At 36.2% G+C, this 16,185-nt stretch overlaps 1 protein-coding gene across 1 annotated transcript in view; it reads left to right on the plus strand.

The window, feature by feature from the left end:
- The window catches only part of NUP37 (nucleoporin 37), a 41,099-nt gene extending 25,296 nt beyond the window's left edge, over window positions 1-15,803 (plus strand). Inside the window, exons 6-10 of the mRNA XM_030856245.2 lie at window positions 5,564-5,654; window positions 12,021-12,202; window positions 12,682-12,732; window positions 14,754-14,847; window positions 15,544-15,803. Of these exons, the coding sequence (XP_030712105.1) occupies window positions 5,564-5,654; window positions 12,021-12,202; window positions 12,682-12,732; window positions 14,754-14,847; window positions 15,544-15,657 (532 nt within the window). The 3' untranslated portion in view covers window positions 15,658-15,803. The remainder of the gene's footprint in view (window positions 1-5,563; window positions 5,655-12,020; window positions 12,203-12,681; window positions 12,733-14,753; window positions 14,848-15,543) is intronic.
- The last annotated feature ends 382 nt before the right edge of the window (window positions 15,804-16,185 follow it).

Consider the following 16,185-nt stretch of genomic DNA (forward strand, 5'->3'; position numbering starts at 1 on the left):
TTGCAAAATTCTTATTTTATGCTGTCATGCCATTTTGTCACCTCCACTGTTAAAACTTTTGCCTAGCTATCAAAGTTTTCTGTAGTCTAAGCCACAAGCTGACAGTTTATTTACCACTGTAACCTACCATATTCCTATCAAGATTTGTCTACCTAATCCCTCGATTTGTGCATTCAATCATATGGTTCCCTACCTCTGAACTCCTTTTGCACTTAAAACCAAATATTTTAGCACTAAATAATTTTGTAATTTGTTTCATCTTTCTTCCTATTTGTGTGTTCACTTACTTAGGAAATATACCACGTTTTCTCCTCTTTTGAATTATCCATAGCATGATGAATTACTTAGTGATCAACTACTAGGAAATGGGGGGCAGGGGGAATCTTCATTTTGCTCTCACAAACTCAGTGAAAAACCTGTTTCTTGTCTAAGAATGTTGGAGGTCCCTTTCCTACACCCAGTAACGTTGTAAAATGCCTTCTCATCTTTATAACTGCATCTAGGTATTACTTTTGTTCTTGCTTTCATATTTAATTAATCAATACAGTGATTCATGTGATCCAGTCCTATCTTTTAGAAAGATTGTGGTTTGTATTTTTTGCTTTACCAGTTAAAGAGGGCCAAATGGATACAGATGTGTCATTTAATGTCATCCATCCCTTCTTTTGTCTGTGTTGTCATAAACATTTGGTAGCAGAAATTTCCTTCTACAATGAACTCCTTAACAGACAATGAGCTGCCAATTAAAAATGAAGAACAAACAAATGAACTAGTATTACCCAGGAAATTTCCTTTTGAATTTTCAGAGGGAACATCTCCCTCTACTAATTGTGAATGCAAAAGACCTTTGATAATATGTAGGATATCCCATATATGCCAACACCCAATTTATGAGACCTTTTCATTAATTAAATGGGACAATTACATTTAAATACCATGTGGTTAAGAATACTTAATGTTCTGCTGAAAAGCACTCAGCCTGAAATAAGGCAATAATTTTAACAGTAAACTACCAAAAGTAAGGTAAATGTAATTCATAATCTTAGATGTGGATATCTCTTCACCCCTGCATTTTACAACTAAATCTGAGAGTTCTACTTAAGACCACAGAGTTGGGAGGGGTGGAGGTGTCTGTTTCACTTGGATTCAAATTGTATCAAAACTCATTTATGTCAGCAGATTAACTTTACCTTAAAAGCTTTAGTTTTGAAATTTCCCTTGCAAACATTTGAATAGGTATACATATATGTTTTATATAGCTCCTGAGTTTTGGTCAAAGTAGTTTAATTTGATGTTATATTTTTATATGTTTTATAAAGGGTCTGTTATGTTTCCATGTGTTTGATTATGTGTGTTAAGAAGGTTATAAACCCTTACAGCTTATCTTTCTGTGATATGCCATTTTCCTGAAAAGTATGCTTCTGTGGCTATAATTAACTTTTAGGTAATTTTATTTATTATAAACAAATATACTAGCAATAAATTTGGAAATATGAAAATGTAAATTTATGATTTTTTTTTCCTATTACAGTAGAAACTCTCTTATCTGCATGGTCCAAACCAGTAGTTCCTTAGATTAATGAAAAAGTCAGCAAACTCAGGAACTCATTTTAAAGGAATGTCTACCTACCTTATTTTAATATATAATGTGTCTATGAAAATTTGCCAATTTGCCAGTCTTTTGATGTTAGACCTAGGCTTGTTGTTTTTCTTAAGTTATGAGTCCATTGATTTGCATTAGACCTCTTTTTTGCCTGAACCACACCTAGTGTCTACAATGAAAACATGTGCTAAGCAGTCGTAATTCAAATATATCTAGATTTTTATTTTACTTGTTTTTGTAATTCTCATGCATACCAAATTTAAGAGCTTTTTTTTTCATTTAGAAACTTACCTTTATTTGGTTGCCATCAACTTAGTTCCATTGAAACAGCTCTTTCACATTCATATCGTCAGCTTATATAATATTAATTATGTAATTACACTAATGAGCATGGGTTTACATCACTTACAAACAGCAGTTCACTAAGCAAAAAACCCATATTCCCTCGAGGTAAGCCTACAACAAATGCACACGTGAGCTATTAGAAAGTAACCTTGTTCTTGTCAGTTCTGCAGAGAGAAAAAGGAGTCTGTCAGAAGGAGGTCAATTAAGAGAGTCTTTACTATACATTGTGTTCACTACATTTTAAAACTGATGGAAATTTTTTCATACACAGATACATGAAAATAACTAAAATGCAAGAAAAGGGGGATGATTTGAGAAATCAGCCTTACAAATAAGCCCAACTGAAAAGTTGTGCCTTTTGCCATTAAGACAAATGATGCTTTTAAGATTGTTTTGTCAGAAAATTTGTCAAAGAAAGTTTTGATTTTTTCAGTTGGTGATGAAAAAGAAATATGAAAAAAAAAAAAAGATAAATGAGGTACAGCCAGTCTGGAAACCTATTTCACAATACCTGCTAATGTTGAACATGTCTGTAAGCTATGATCCAGCAATTTCATGCCTAGCAGTTACCCAGCAGGTGGAGGTAGAGGGTGGGGAGATGTGGGCGTGTGTCTGTGTAAGGGGGGGGAATGGTGTGTGGGTGTCTATATTCACTAAAAGACATGTACGGAAAGTTTATAGCAGGATTATTGGTAATGACCATAAATGACTTAATTAATGGACTACTATGTACAGCAATGAGAATGAACAAAATACAACATGCAGCAGTGTTGGTAAATCTCACAAGATTTAACGATGAGTGAAAGATGCTGGGACTTCCCTGGTTGCGCAGTGGTTAAGAATCCACCTGCCAATGCAAGGGACATGGGTTCAATCCCTGGTCTGGGAAGATCCCACATGCCGTGGAGCAGCTAAGCCCATGCGCCACAACTGCTGAGCCCGCGTGCCACAACTACTGAAGCCCATGCACCTAGAGCCCGTGCTCTGCAACAAAGAGAAGCCACCGCGATGAGAAGCCCGCATACCACAACAAAGAGTAGCCCCCGCTCACCACAACTAGAGAAAGCCCGCGTGCAGCAACGAAGACCCAATGAAGCCAAAAATAAATTTTAAAAAAAATTTTTTAATATATTAAAAAAGAAAGATGCCAGACCAAGAAAATACATTCCGTAGTATTTTCCATAGGATTCCATCTTTATGATGTTCCAAACCAGCAGATGTAAGCTATGGTGTTAGAAGTCAGGATGGTGGGTACTTTTTGTGAGAAGGCAAGGAAATAGGACTGGAAGGAAGCACAGATGACTTCTGGAGTTCTGGAAATACTATCTTAATGTGGGTGCTTTCTTCAGGTGTGTTCTATTTGAGCTGTATGCTTCAGATTTGTGTATTTTTATTATATATGGTATACTGCAAAAAATGTATCAAAAAAAGAGGAATGTGACTTCATCTGATGGAACTAATATTAACTAGATGAGACATGCAGTAAAGACAGGAAAATAAGTTGAGCTCCACAAAAGGATTTAAGAAGAGCTTAATTATGGAATCTATCAAAAAGGGAAATAAGACTTAACAACTTAAAGTGTACCATCTGTAGCTAATTTAGTTATGATAACTCATTTCAGCCCAATTGGTTGTATTTTGCATATTTAGTACTTGGATCATGCAACTGCTGAAAATTATATAATAAGCATATAATTATAAGCTGTAAATCATTTTATCCTAGTCCTGGAAAGTAATTTGGATTACCCTCCTCATTTTTAAATCAGTTTTTGTTGGTGGTTTGTGTTTGGTTTTTTTTCCCCCAAAAAAATATGTCAGGTTCTGTTCAGGTTAAGTACTGTTTAAAAATTAGACTAAAATGTGGTTCATTGGACAGGAATATACTTTATTAATTGACCTGTTTTATAGAATATCTTTATCCGTGTTTTTTTAAATGTTTGGTTTCCTTCATTTGAAAAGGAAAAAATCATGAAAATATTCTGTATGTATTTATTCACTATAATAGCAAACAAAAATCAAATACATGTTAGAATAAGATCAAAAGAATGGAGCCTTTAAACCATTCTCTCATGGATTCACTGAATATGCAAGACAATTTTTTGCTGTTTCAAAAGGGGTAAAATATATGCTAGCCCAGCACTTTATTATGTAAAAGGCAATAGAGAAGAAAGAAATATTCAGTTGCCATAACTAATAATCTTATTTATTGTGGGAAGTGAAACACAATTGAATAAACCCGTGGTAAATGTGATTCCCCTCTTCAATTAAATTGTAATTGTCTCTCTGTGTAGTAAATACAGATAAAAGTGTTGATTTGGCAAGAGAAAAGTGTATGCTGCTAAATTATTTAATCAAGTAGATAATCATTTTTAAAAACATCTTTGTTAGTTTACATGTAACTAGGATATTTCAAGATTGGAGATCCTGTAATTTCTATAAAAAGGAAAAAAAATTTTAAATGATGTGGTTTGGCACAGAATAGTAGTGGCATTGTCCAATAAATATGTCTTCTTTCTTTGAAATAAAAGTTTGCCTCAACTTTAAAAACACATTCTCTAAGTTTCTTGAAATTGTTTTATGGTCCCTAATGAGATATGAACTATAAAACCTAGAAGAAAAAGTCCAGGGCATTCTAATGAATGCATTCGGTTCTTAAGGACCAGACTGTTTGGGTACTTTGCCAGCCACCCATCACCTTCTGTCTCCTGCCATGCTAACTCTGCCACACTCTGTACCAGTGAGATATAACAATAGCTGAGTGTGAAGAATGAGCTAGAAATGAGCAGTCTGGTTGGGGAATAGGACTTCTCACAACAGAGCCATTACTGAGACTTCTGAATGTTGATCTCCACTCTGGGTATGGGAAAAAAATTGAGACGGAACTTGAGTAGGTTGGTTGTTGTTACTATGGATTTGTAAGTATTGAGGAGAGGGAGAGTAGGAGGAGCCAGGTGCTTGTTCCTTCAGCCCTTCTATCCTTTAATCTGGTAGCTAGCAGTCAAGGCCCCATTTGAGAAGAACTGGGGAAGTGAGCCAGATCAGAAAAGGTAAAAGATAAGAAGTAGCCCCTGGCATGGGAACTCAAAGGCAGAAGGAATAAGCAACTGGGAAATTACTGTCTCCCTAAATTCACATCACTTCATACTAGCTTCTTTATATGCTATTTTTAAAATGGGAGCACTGGGGTAGGGGAGGGGGGTACAGGTATATGTTTTAAGCACCCCTGGTAGAAATTATTGTTAATCGAAGTGACTACTGAAGTTGGAATGCAACGTGATTAGTGACCTAGATACTTCAAGATCCTGTCCACAAAATAAGAGTTCATGAATAATTTAATTTGGTTACTGTGTTACAGTGTTGCTATACTAGATTAATTAGAGAGAAAATGTATGTAACTGTTTTTCCATTATTGAGTGTGATAAAACAAATTCTTCATACTACTTTTACATTTTCTAAAATAATTATAATTTTGTTATAATTTTCTTTAAAGGATATGCTTTAAATACAGATGTCTACCCTATAATCTCTAGTTGATAGCTTTGAATAAATTTATAGAAATTTCATTTTTTTAGTAATTATCAAAACTTTAACATTATACTCCTATTCTTTTATTAGGATTTGGAACTTGGAAGGAATACAGACAGCTCATTTTCTTCTTCATTCCCCTGGAATGAGTGTGTGCTGGCATCCTGAGGAAAGTTTTAAGGTTATTATTTATAACTTAGCTTTCTTCTGTCAAGCTGAAAAGACATATACATGTATAATACTTGCACACATAGAGGAGAAAAATCAATGACTTTTTCCACCTCGGAGACTCTTAATTGGCACAAATGCATTTGGATTAATCTAGAACCTTAAAAGTTCTCTGCAGTTAAGTTCTTATTTGACAACCATCATCTATAAGTGGCATTTATTCAGAGTACACTTTTCATGCCCTCTGATAGGTTATGATCTAAAAACTAATGCCTAGACTAACTAGTAAGCAGTATTTGTTTAAAAAAAGTTAAATCCATGCTTGTGAGCCATAGTGTGTAAACAGAAAGCATCAGTGGCATAAGGCAAATTTGACCTAGCTGCAGTGGTGTTCAATTCCTATTCATAGTAAAGCTTTCTAAAATTCAAAAATATACTGTGAGTTATTATCAATTGACCTTAACTCAATTTCATGGAGAAGATAGGAGCCATTCACCAAGAGTTCTCTCATTTGCCAGTATCTTCTCTTGGGCATTGCTCTATTTTATCCTTCCCTAGGATCTAAGAAGTTGCCATGTTCATCTTCTTAAAGTTAGTCCTTCCACTGTCTAGAGTTCATGTTAGTTCTTAGGCATCCTGCTTTTCATAGCCCTCTAATGTCTTCATACTTCTCCGTGACTCTTTTCTGTCCTCACACTTGCACAAAAAGGTAACCTTGATTAATCATGGCAGAAACTTACATAGTACCTATATGTGCTTGGCTCATTGTCAGCATTTCATATTAAGTTAGGTCATTTAACCCACATGGCAACCTTATGAGATGGGTACTGTGATGATCTCATTTCACAGATAAGGAAAACAAAGCTCAGAGAAGTTAAGTAACTTACCCAAGTTCACACAGCTACTAACTGGAAAAATTGGCATGTGTACCCAAGCAACCTCCTCCATATGTCTTGCTCTTAACCATTACGTTCTTCTGTTTCCCCTTTTTAGTCTATCTTCTTCACACCTTTTATTTCTGAATATTTGAACCCATCACTTACACCTCTTAACTTCAGTTCCTCTTTCCCTATCCCTTGATCTAACTCTTTAATCTTATTCAGTCTCCTCTATTCTCTCAGAAGTCATCAGTGATATTTTTAACAAATCCAATGGGCTTTTCTTCCATTCTTAGTCTCAAGGCAGCTTTTTATACTATTGATCACTTCTGCCTTGAAACCCTGCTCACTTGGTCTTTAAAGCTGCATTATTCTAGTCCCCTTAAGCATCTATGCATGTATATTCCCTTTTTCTTCCTCCACTGCTAATTCTTCTTTAACCATGTATTTGTAAATTGTTGTAAGGGGCAGTTCTCACCCACACTATACCCTTTATTATAATAGAGGATAAAGGAATGAATAAAGTCCTTGTCATTGAGTTACACACTGACTTATAAGTAAGAAAAACATGTATATACAGTTACACAGATTTTAAGTGTTGGAATCAAAATCTTGTTAAGTAGAATGATGACATAAGTTTTAATCCCATCTGCTCACAGCCTTCAAGATAATCCTGAGCCAAGATGCCCCAGACTACATAAGTGTGTTCTCTGGGATTCCATGAAAACTTGTTTCAGGCCTGTTGGATATTTTATCAGTAGAATTATATTCTGTATGTGTACATGAGTGCAGTTTTCTAATTTATTCATATTACATATATAGGGATTATTTCCATGTGTAAGTAAATGTTATTTCTGAATCCAGGTCCTAAATTTTATGTCTAGATTTCTCCCCTGTAGCAGTGAGTCAGTCTACTTGAAGCATTATCAAGGAATCTACCAAAATGTTAATATTACCATGTATAAATATCATAGGCTACTTTTTAAAACTGTGACCTAAAAAAAACCCAAAAACTGTGACCTAGATGTTTATTATAACCCATATCCCAAAACTTATATCTTAATTTATGGTTATTTGAGATCCCTTTCTTCCGTATGCTTTAAGTTAATTTCTATTATTCTTCTATATAACACTGAAATTTCGCCCCACCCCATCTCCTTTTTTTTTCTTGTTTCCATGACTTCAGAATGTTGGGAAGTCCCTGCTCTAAATCACATCAACTCAATATCCTGAAATCATCTTTGGTATCTTCCTTTCCTATATGCAAATGTTTCCAGGTCTTTTAAGTTTTTCTTCACTGTCACTACAATACATTCCTCTTGGTCATTAATGTGTATTCGTCACCTTTCTATTCTCACAAGTCATCCTTGCCAATCCTTGTTTCTAAAATCTTTGGCTCTTCAATCTGATTCTTCTTGCGTACTTTAGTTAGACTAATATTTAAATATCAGTTTCATCATGTCACTACTAAACTCAAAAACCTAAAATTACAGAAAGGCAACACAGAGTAGCAGTTAAAGGTATGGACTCTTGAGTTAACTACCCGGAGTCAAATCCCAGTTTTACCAGTTACTAGCTGTATGATCTCTGGCAAGTTACAAAACTTCTCTCAATCACTACCTTCAATTCCTCATCTTGTAAAACGGAAGCTCATGAAGATTAAATGAGTGAACACTTATAAAGTCCTTAAAAGAAAACCTGATACATAATAAGCACTCAGTCAATTTCAGCTGCTTGTCATTGTTGACACTATTATTACTACTGAAACAATCTAGTGGTTCTCATTGGTCTGCCATATCAGATGAAGCCCAGAATTTTGTTTTGTTATCCTTGGTCTTGATGAAAATGAGGGAGCCAGAGAAGAAAGAGAGATGGGTTCATGATCACCTATATCATAAAATTCTTATGAAAATCTGTAAGATATAAAGTACACAAAAGAGCCATGTAATGTGGAAAGCACAAAGCAAACACTAGCATTTAATAATAAAGCTATAGGGAATACCCTGGCAGTCCAGTGGTTAGGACTCAGCACTTTCACTGCCGGGGCCTGGGTTTGATCCCTGGTCGGGGATCCCACAAGGCGCATGGTGATACATCATCATCATCATCAAGTTACAAAAGTCAGAAGATCTCTAGAAGCGAAGCTCTTAAATCCAATAAACCACAGTTGGAGCTAGGATTTCAGCAGGTAATAACAGAAGCAAGCATTTAGGATGGCGTGGGATCAGAGAGTTGGGACTGAGGACATCCTTTTCTCTGACTCTAAGAGAAAAGAGGTTAGAGCCACTAAATGAAATGAGGTGTAACAATCAACATTTGTTGAATGCTTTCTCAGTGCCAGGAGCTGTGCTGAGTACTTCATGTAAGTTCTCTCATGTAATCTCACAAATACTCTCAGGTAGGTAGCATTATTCTGTCTATTTTGTAGGTAAGAAAACTGAAGCACCAAAAGATTAATTTGCCCTAGATCACACAGTCACAGATTTGACCTCAGTCTGATTCAAGTACTACAGTGTTCCTTGCCATTTGAGATATTTCCCCTGTGAAAAGTCAGTACAAATTATTGTTTATGGTTCTGAAAAGTTCTACAAGAAGAATTCCCCTGTAATGTTTTTAGATCCAGCAATTCTGAAACTTAAAAAATTAACTTTTTTACTCTATCTGCTCTTTCAACAACAACAACAAAAAAGTCACCATTGAGCACAGTTTTAGAAACAGTAAATAACCAAAATAAATTTTTTTTGCTAGAAAGTAGTTTTCAGTCTGACTTCAAACTATAATAGCTAATGTTTTCTGAGTGCCTACTCTGTGCTAAAGCAGTTCTAAGCACTTTAACATGTACAGTTGACCCTTGAACAACATGGATTTGAACTACACAGATCCACTTATACACAGATTTTTTTTTCAGTAGTAAATACTACAATACTAAATGATCTTTGGTTGGTTGAAACTGCAGATGCAGGAACCGTGAATAGGGAGGAACCGCAGATACAGAGGGCCAACTATAAGTTATATACAGATTTTCAACAGTGCAAAGGGTCAGTTGCCCTAAGGCTGTCCCCATCTTATTCAAGGGTCAACTGTATTAACTGGTACCATCCTCCCCAACAGCCCTGTGAAGCAGATACTGTATTAGCCCTGTGTGCTCAAGATCTTATAGCTCCTGAGAGCGGAACCAGGTAGCCTGACTGAAGAAGCTGCACTCGTAACCTGCCATGCTTTATTGGCTCTCCTAGCTTAGGTCCTGGGCCAGATAGACTTGGCCCTTCCATTGTTCATAAGTTATACCTGAAATTCTCAAGATTTTTATAGACAGGCTCAAAGTCTCAAGTATTTTTACTACGTCCAAGTAAGTCTTCCTTGTTCTCCCATTTCCCGTCCTTCCCCACCCTTGACTATACATAGCACACCAGACCACTTACCAATCTTGATAATCTAGGCTTGTAGTAAGGAACATGTGCACTGTAGTTAGACCTGGGTTCAGACCTGAGTTCAAATCCAGCCCCTGCCACAGGCTAGTGGTGAGATCTTCAAGTTAGTTAATCACTCTGCACCTTAGTCTCCTTTCTGAAAAATGGGATTAATGATAGCAATTTCCTCAGATAGTGGTTACAAGGATTAAATAAGGCAGGGCATGTAAAGCTTAATGTTGCACTTGTTTTTGTTGTATATTTGTCATCGACTTCCTGTTATTGAGAATAGTTTTATTTATTTTTTAAAAGATTTTTTGAATTGGACCAATTTTTTTTAAGTCTTTATTGAACTTGTTACAATATTGCTTCTGTTTCTTCTGTTGGTTCTTTGGCCCCGAGGCATGTGGGATCTTAGCTCCTCAACCCGGATCTAACCTGCACTCCCTGCATTGCAAGACGAAGTCCTAACCACTGGACCACCAGGGAAGTCTCGAGAATAGTTTGGGGTTTTTTTGTTGGTTTTTTTTTGGTTTTGCAGTACGCAGGCCTCTCACTGTTGTGGCCTCTCCCGTTGCGGAGCACAGGCTCCGGACGCACAGGCTCAGCTGCCATGGTTCATGGGCCCCTCAACCACTGCGCCACCAGGGAAGCCCTCCGAGGATAGTTTTAAATTCCACCTTTTCTCTTAAGAATCCCCTAATTTTAAAGACTACCCATGTTCTAAATAATCACTACTTCTTTTGCATCCCACTATATTTCGCCTAAAATTATGATCAGTTTTTTTTCACCTCTTCTCTAGATGGAAAGTTTCTTGAGATCCAGGATCATGTTTTTTACCATGGACTTCTATTGAACATAACATAGTGTTTTACATATACATGTGTGTATACAGTAGATCTTCATTATCCACAGATTCCACACTTGCAAATTTGCCTACTCACTAAAATTTATTTGTAACCCCAAAATCAATACCATCAGACTTTGACAGTCACAGACATGCACAGAGCAACAAAAAATTTGAGTTGGCTAATGTGCACATTCCCAGCTAAGGCTGAATAAGGCAGTACTCTGCCTTCTTGTTTTAGCTCTCATACTGTAAACAAGTATCCTATTCATAGTCTATTTAGTGCCACATTTTTATGCTTTTTGTTGACAGTTTCTTTCACTGTGTAAAATGGCCCCCAAGCACACTGCTAAAGAGCTACCTAGTGTTTCTAAGTGCAGGAAGGCTCTGATATGCCTTATGGAGAAAATACGTGTTAGGTAAGCTTTGTTCAGGCATGAGTTACAGTGCTGCTCTCTGTGAGTTCTGTGTTAATGAATCAACATGTATTAAATAAGACATCTTTATTTTTTTTTTTTCTTTTTTTTTTTTTTTTTGCGGTACGCGGGCCTCTCACTGTTGCGGCCTCTCCTGTTGTGGAGCACAGGCTCCGGACGTGCAGGCTCAGCAGCCATGGCTCTCGGGCCCAGCCGCTCCGCGGCATGTGGGATCTTCCCGGACCGGGGCACGAACCCGTATCCACTGCATCGGCAGGCAGATTGTCAACCACTGCGCCACCAGGGAAGCCCAAATAAGACGTCTTTAAACAGAAACACACAAGATTATGTATTGATCTGTTGACAGAAATGTGATCAGAGACTCATAGAACTGAACCCTTTAATTTCCTTTAGGATCAGTGGTTTGATACCCACTAATTCAGTGTTTGCAGCAACTTTATAGAACCTTACCTACTGTGAATAACTCGTGTTTGTGTGTGTGTGTGTGTGTGTGTGTGTATGTGTATGTATGTATAATTTACCCAGAATGAATCTTTAGGCTGATCTCTTCTTCCTGGTGACCATACATAATCATTTTAAATTGTATCCAATTTTCTTATGTCTGTCTTTTGCCCATTTTCTATGAGATTTTTTAATATTTGATAGAGATTTTTACCTAGGCTTGTCTTATTTCCTTTGCATTTGATCTCCGATTTGTAATATATGCAAATGTTTACATTTTACTATATGTATGACATTGAATCTCTGCCTCCTTCTCAGATTTAGTACATTAGGTGGTTGGATTTTCTTTATTTTTCTGTCTTACAGTTGATGGTTGCAGAGAAGAATGGAACAATTCGGTTTTATGATCTTTTGGCTCAACAGGCTATTTTATCTCTTGAATCAGAACAGATGCCATTAATGTCAGCACACTGGTGCTTAAAAAACACCTTCAAAGTTGGAGCTGTTGCAGGGAATGATTGGTTAATTTGGGATATTACTCGGTCCAGGTACTTCCTTAGTATATTTATCTATTGCTTACCAAAAAATCAGTTACTATTGCTATATGATCCATTGACCCATTCTTGTATACCTGGGCCACACTATAGAGCAAAAACAAGTCTTTCCTGTAGAAGGGCCAGAGCTGTGGGCTTTTATGTAACAGAGATGGCTTTTACAGATTTACTTTGAGAATAACAAAGAAAAATGGCAGAGGAGGAGATCTTTGATCTGAGCAGTGTTTACTTATGTTAAAAAAAAGAAGAAAAAACACTGACCATGTTGAATGATGGTATTCTGCAATGGTTCTAAATCATGTTTATGTCTTTATCATATTTCAGCTATTTTAATTCAGTGCTTATTTGGAATTTTGCCACAGTTTACATATCTTGGGCATTGTGTTCCTTAAAGAGAAAATACTTTTTAAACCTTAAGTCCCTCTACTTAAGACCAACACATAATTCATAAAACATAAAATATTATCTTTTAGTTACCCTCAAGATAAGAGACCTGTCCACATGGATCGAGCCTGCTTATTCAGGTAATGTACCATTTTTGTTGGGGTTATAATTTCATTTTCTGAATTTGGCTACTTTGCTCATGCTGCACCAACTCCTGGAATACTTTCCCAGTCCTCTCCTTTACACTGATTTTTTTCTTTTTCTCTGATTCTTTTATAAATGGATGTTTTACTTTACTAAGTCTTTGCTTTTGTCTTTTGGTCTGGGTGAGAGATTGTTTTCCAATATATTCTTTGAAAATTTTTATAAAATACAAAATGTTGCCACCCCACCAATGCCACCTCACCAATGCCACCTCAACAGTTTGGAGCATATGCTTTCTTACTTTTTGTGCTGATAAAGACGTAAAATGTAGGTGGACCCACATTTATGCATATGAACTACATTGTTGTTCTTTAAATGAGAACACACTGGATATTATATATCTGTGACCTTTTTTCCATGTAAATTAAGGTACTTGTTCTTTTTCATTCATTTTTATGTAATACTGCATTGTATAGTATAGTTATTAGGGTGCTTTCGGCCTCAGGAAAATTTACTAACAGAGACTGAAGTCAGTAGAACATTTATTATATACTGTATTTCATCAAATCTAAAATACCCCCAATAAAACACTATTATTTTATGTATTCCTAAGAAAAAATATATTCAACTAAATGTAAGAATGCCATAGATTATAAGATGCATCCTGATTTCAGAGATGTGAGCAAATACACATTTTAAAATCAACAAACTGTAGACTCACAGACATAGACAACAAACTTGTGGTTACCAAAGGGGAAAGGGGGGTGGGGGAGGGATAAATTAGGAGTTTGGGATTAACACATACACAGTACTATATATAAAATAGATAACCAACAAGGACCTACTATATAGCATAGAGAACTATACTCAATATTTTGGAATAACTTATAAGGGAAAGAAATACATATATACATATATGTATTTGTAACTGAATCACCGTTCTGTATCCCTGAAACTAGCACGATATTGTAAATCAACTATACTTCAGTTTTCAACATTTTTCTTCCAGTTGCTAAAAAGAAAATCAACGAACTATGGTACCTAAGTCTGGAGGAGGTGGCCTGAGGATTGGTTTAGTAGCTCACTGATGTCATTAAGAGTTCAGACCTTTCCCTCTGCCATCCTCAACGACAGGCTTTGGCTTCTTGCTTCCCAGTCAGAACTCTGACTGCCAGAGTTCCAGGCACCATAGCCTCATACCACATTGTCCAAAATAAGTGGAGACGAAGGAGTACCCATTTTATTGGGAATTGCTATCTTTGCCTTATACCAGTTGTGTCTCATCCCTTGGGGTTAGACACATTGTGCCAGAACATAGTTGGGGTTCAGTTAGCACAGAAAAGAGGCAGACTGGCTGGCTGTTGGACAAGAACTCATAATGTCTGCCACACATTAAAATAATAACTAGACTTTAGCGGGTTTTTTGTTTGTTTGTTTTTTGTCAAGGAATCTTTTTTTCCCCTGTACCTCCCCTACTGCACTTATTATAGTGCTGGGCTTGTTGCTGGAGCTCCATTAACACTTGATCATTCATTATATTCCAATATCTGTGATGCCTTGATACTTGAATATTTAAACATCTATATATTCCAGGTGTTTGCATCATTCCAAGGAGTTTAAACTCATAAGTTTGTCACTAATTTTAAAACAAATGTCAATAAGAACATTAAATGTATGGGTTTTTTTTAATGTATTGTCCTGTGAAATATTTTCTGTCTGATTCCTTGTTTGTATCTCCTATCATACTGTCAGCCTTTTCGTTATAAGGAACTGCTAACCTTGTGTAACTTTGTAATTTAACAAAGTGGCACATGATAAGCACTTAATAAATATTCACAGAATGGGAAAGTATTTATAGCTAACTTCCCTGGAATTCCCAGTCTGATTGTAAAGCCATATTATCAAATTTAGGGTTATAAAATTATCATTTTTGTATAAAAAGAAATAGCCAATCTTAGAAAAACGTATAGTTGTCTGTAGGATTCTGTACTGCTTTTCATCCTTTGTCTTTTCTTAGGTGGTCCACAATTAATGAAAACTTGTTTGCAACCACTGGTTATCCTGGCAAAATGGCAAGCCAGTTTCAAATTCATCATTTAGGACACCCTCAGGTAATGTGGAGATGTTTGGTGGCATATGTGGTTTTAAATTTGTGTTTTCTACTTTTCTCGTTATAGCCCCCCAGATTTGTAATGTGTAACTAAAACATTTATGAATATCTATTACCTGCTTCAATTGGAAAGAGAAAGCATTTTTTTTTTTTTTTTTGCGTACGCGTGCCCCTCACTGTTGTGGCCTCTCCCGTTGTGGAGCACAGGCTCCGTATGCGCATGCTCAGCGGCCATGGCTCACGAGCCCAGCCGCTCCGCGGCATGTGGGATCTTCCCAGACCGGGGCACGAACCCGTGTCCCCTGCATCGGCAGGCGGACTCTCAACCACTGTGCCACCAGGGAAGCCCGAGAAAGCATTTTTTGATGTTTAAATCACCAGTGGTAACAGGCTTTTTGCCAATATTCATGTAAGAAACATTTATTTCTTCTACTTCCTTCTTCATTTAAATGTAGTAATTTTGCTTGCTTGGTTGGGTTAGACTGCAAAAATGTTTGAGTCTGGACTGCACCAATTATTCAGATTATTTGTATCCTTCTAATGTGTATTTCACCTATGAGGGAGCACATTTTTTAATTCTGTTTCCACTATAAAAAAAAGACAATTTTTCAATGCATTTCTTATTTTTGAAGTGTAATTTTTATTTATTAATGTTGGTAATGTATTGAGCTTCTTTAATTCTTCACATATTCTATAGCCCATCCTCGTTGGTTCTGTAGCCGTTGGATCTGGCCTTTCCTGGCATAGAACTCTCCCACTATGTGCAATCGGAGGAGACCACAAGCTGTTATTTTGGGTGACTGAAATGTAAAATAAATTTTCTGTGTACCTAGATCCATAAAACTGTATTTTTAGTACGTATTTTGGAGAATTCCTTATTTTTGTATCAAATATATACTGTAAGATCTAGAAATGTTCCAATTGTTGCTTTTTTTAAATAAAATGTTGATGGTTTAAAAATTATTTTCCTACTCTATTCTGTGTATTTTTTTTTTAGTCATCTTTAAGACTACAGTTGACTCAGCAGCTCTGGAAAAGAGATGATTAAGGAAACGTAATGTTTTTGACTTTATCACAGGACTTTCCAAAGTGTATCCTATCTTCTATACCTTAAATACATACTGTTCCTAATTCTCAAAGACACAAACATTTACAAAAGGAAAAAAGGTCTCCTTTCAGTGTTACTCTGGAAATGGTTGAATGTATATGTGGGGATGAATGTATATGCATTTTTGTTAGCAACCTATATATGTAGGGGTCTTATTAAAACTTCCTCAGTAATTATAAAGGATTATTATTCGATTTAATATAAGAAATGATTCTCAATTTCTTTAAAATG

The sequence above is a fragment of the Globicephala melas genome, chromosome 10, assembly GCF_963455315.2.
Source record: "Globicephala melas chromosome 10, mGloMel1.2, whole genome shotgun sequence".
Taxonomy (NCBI): Eukaryota; Metazoa; Chordata; class Mammalia; order Artiodactyla; family Delphinidae; genus Globicephala; species Globicephala melas.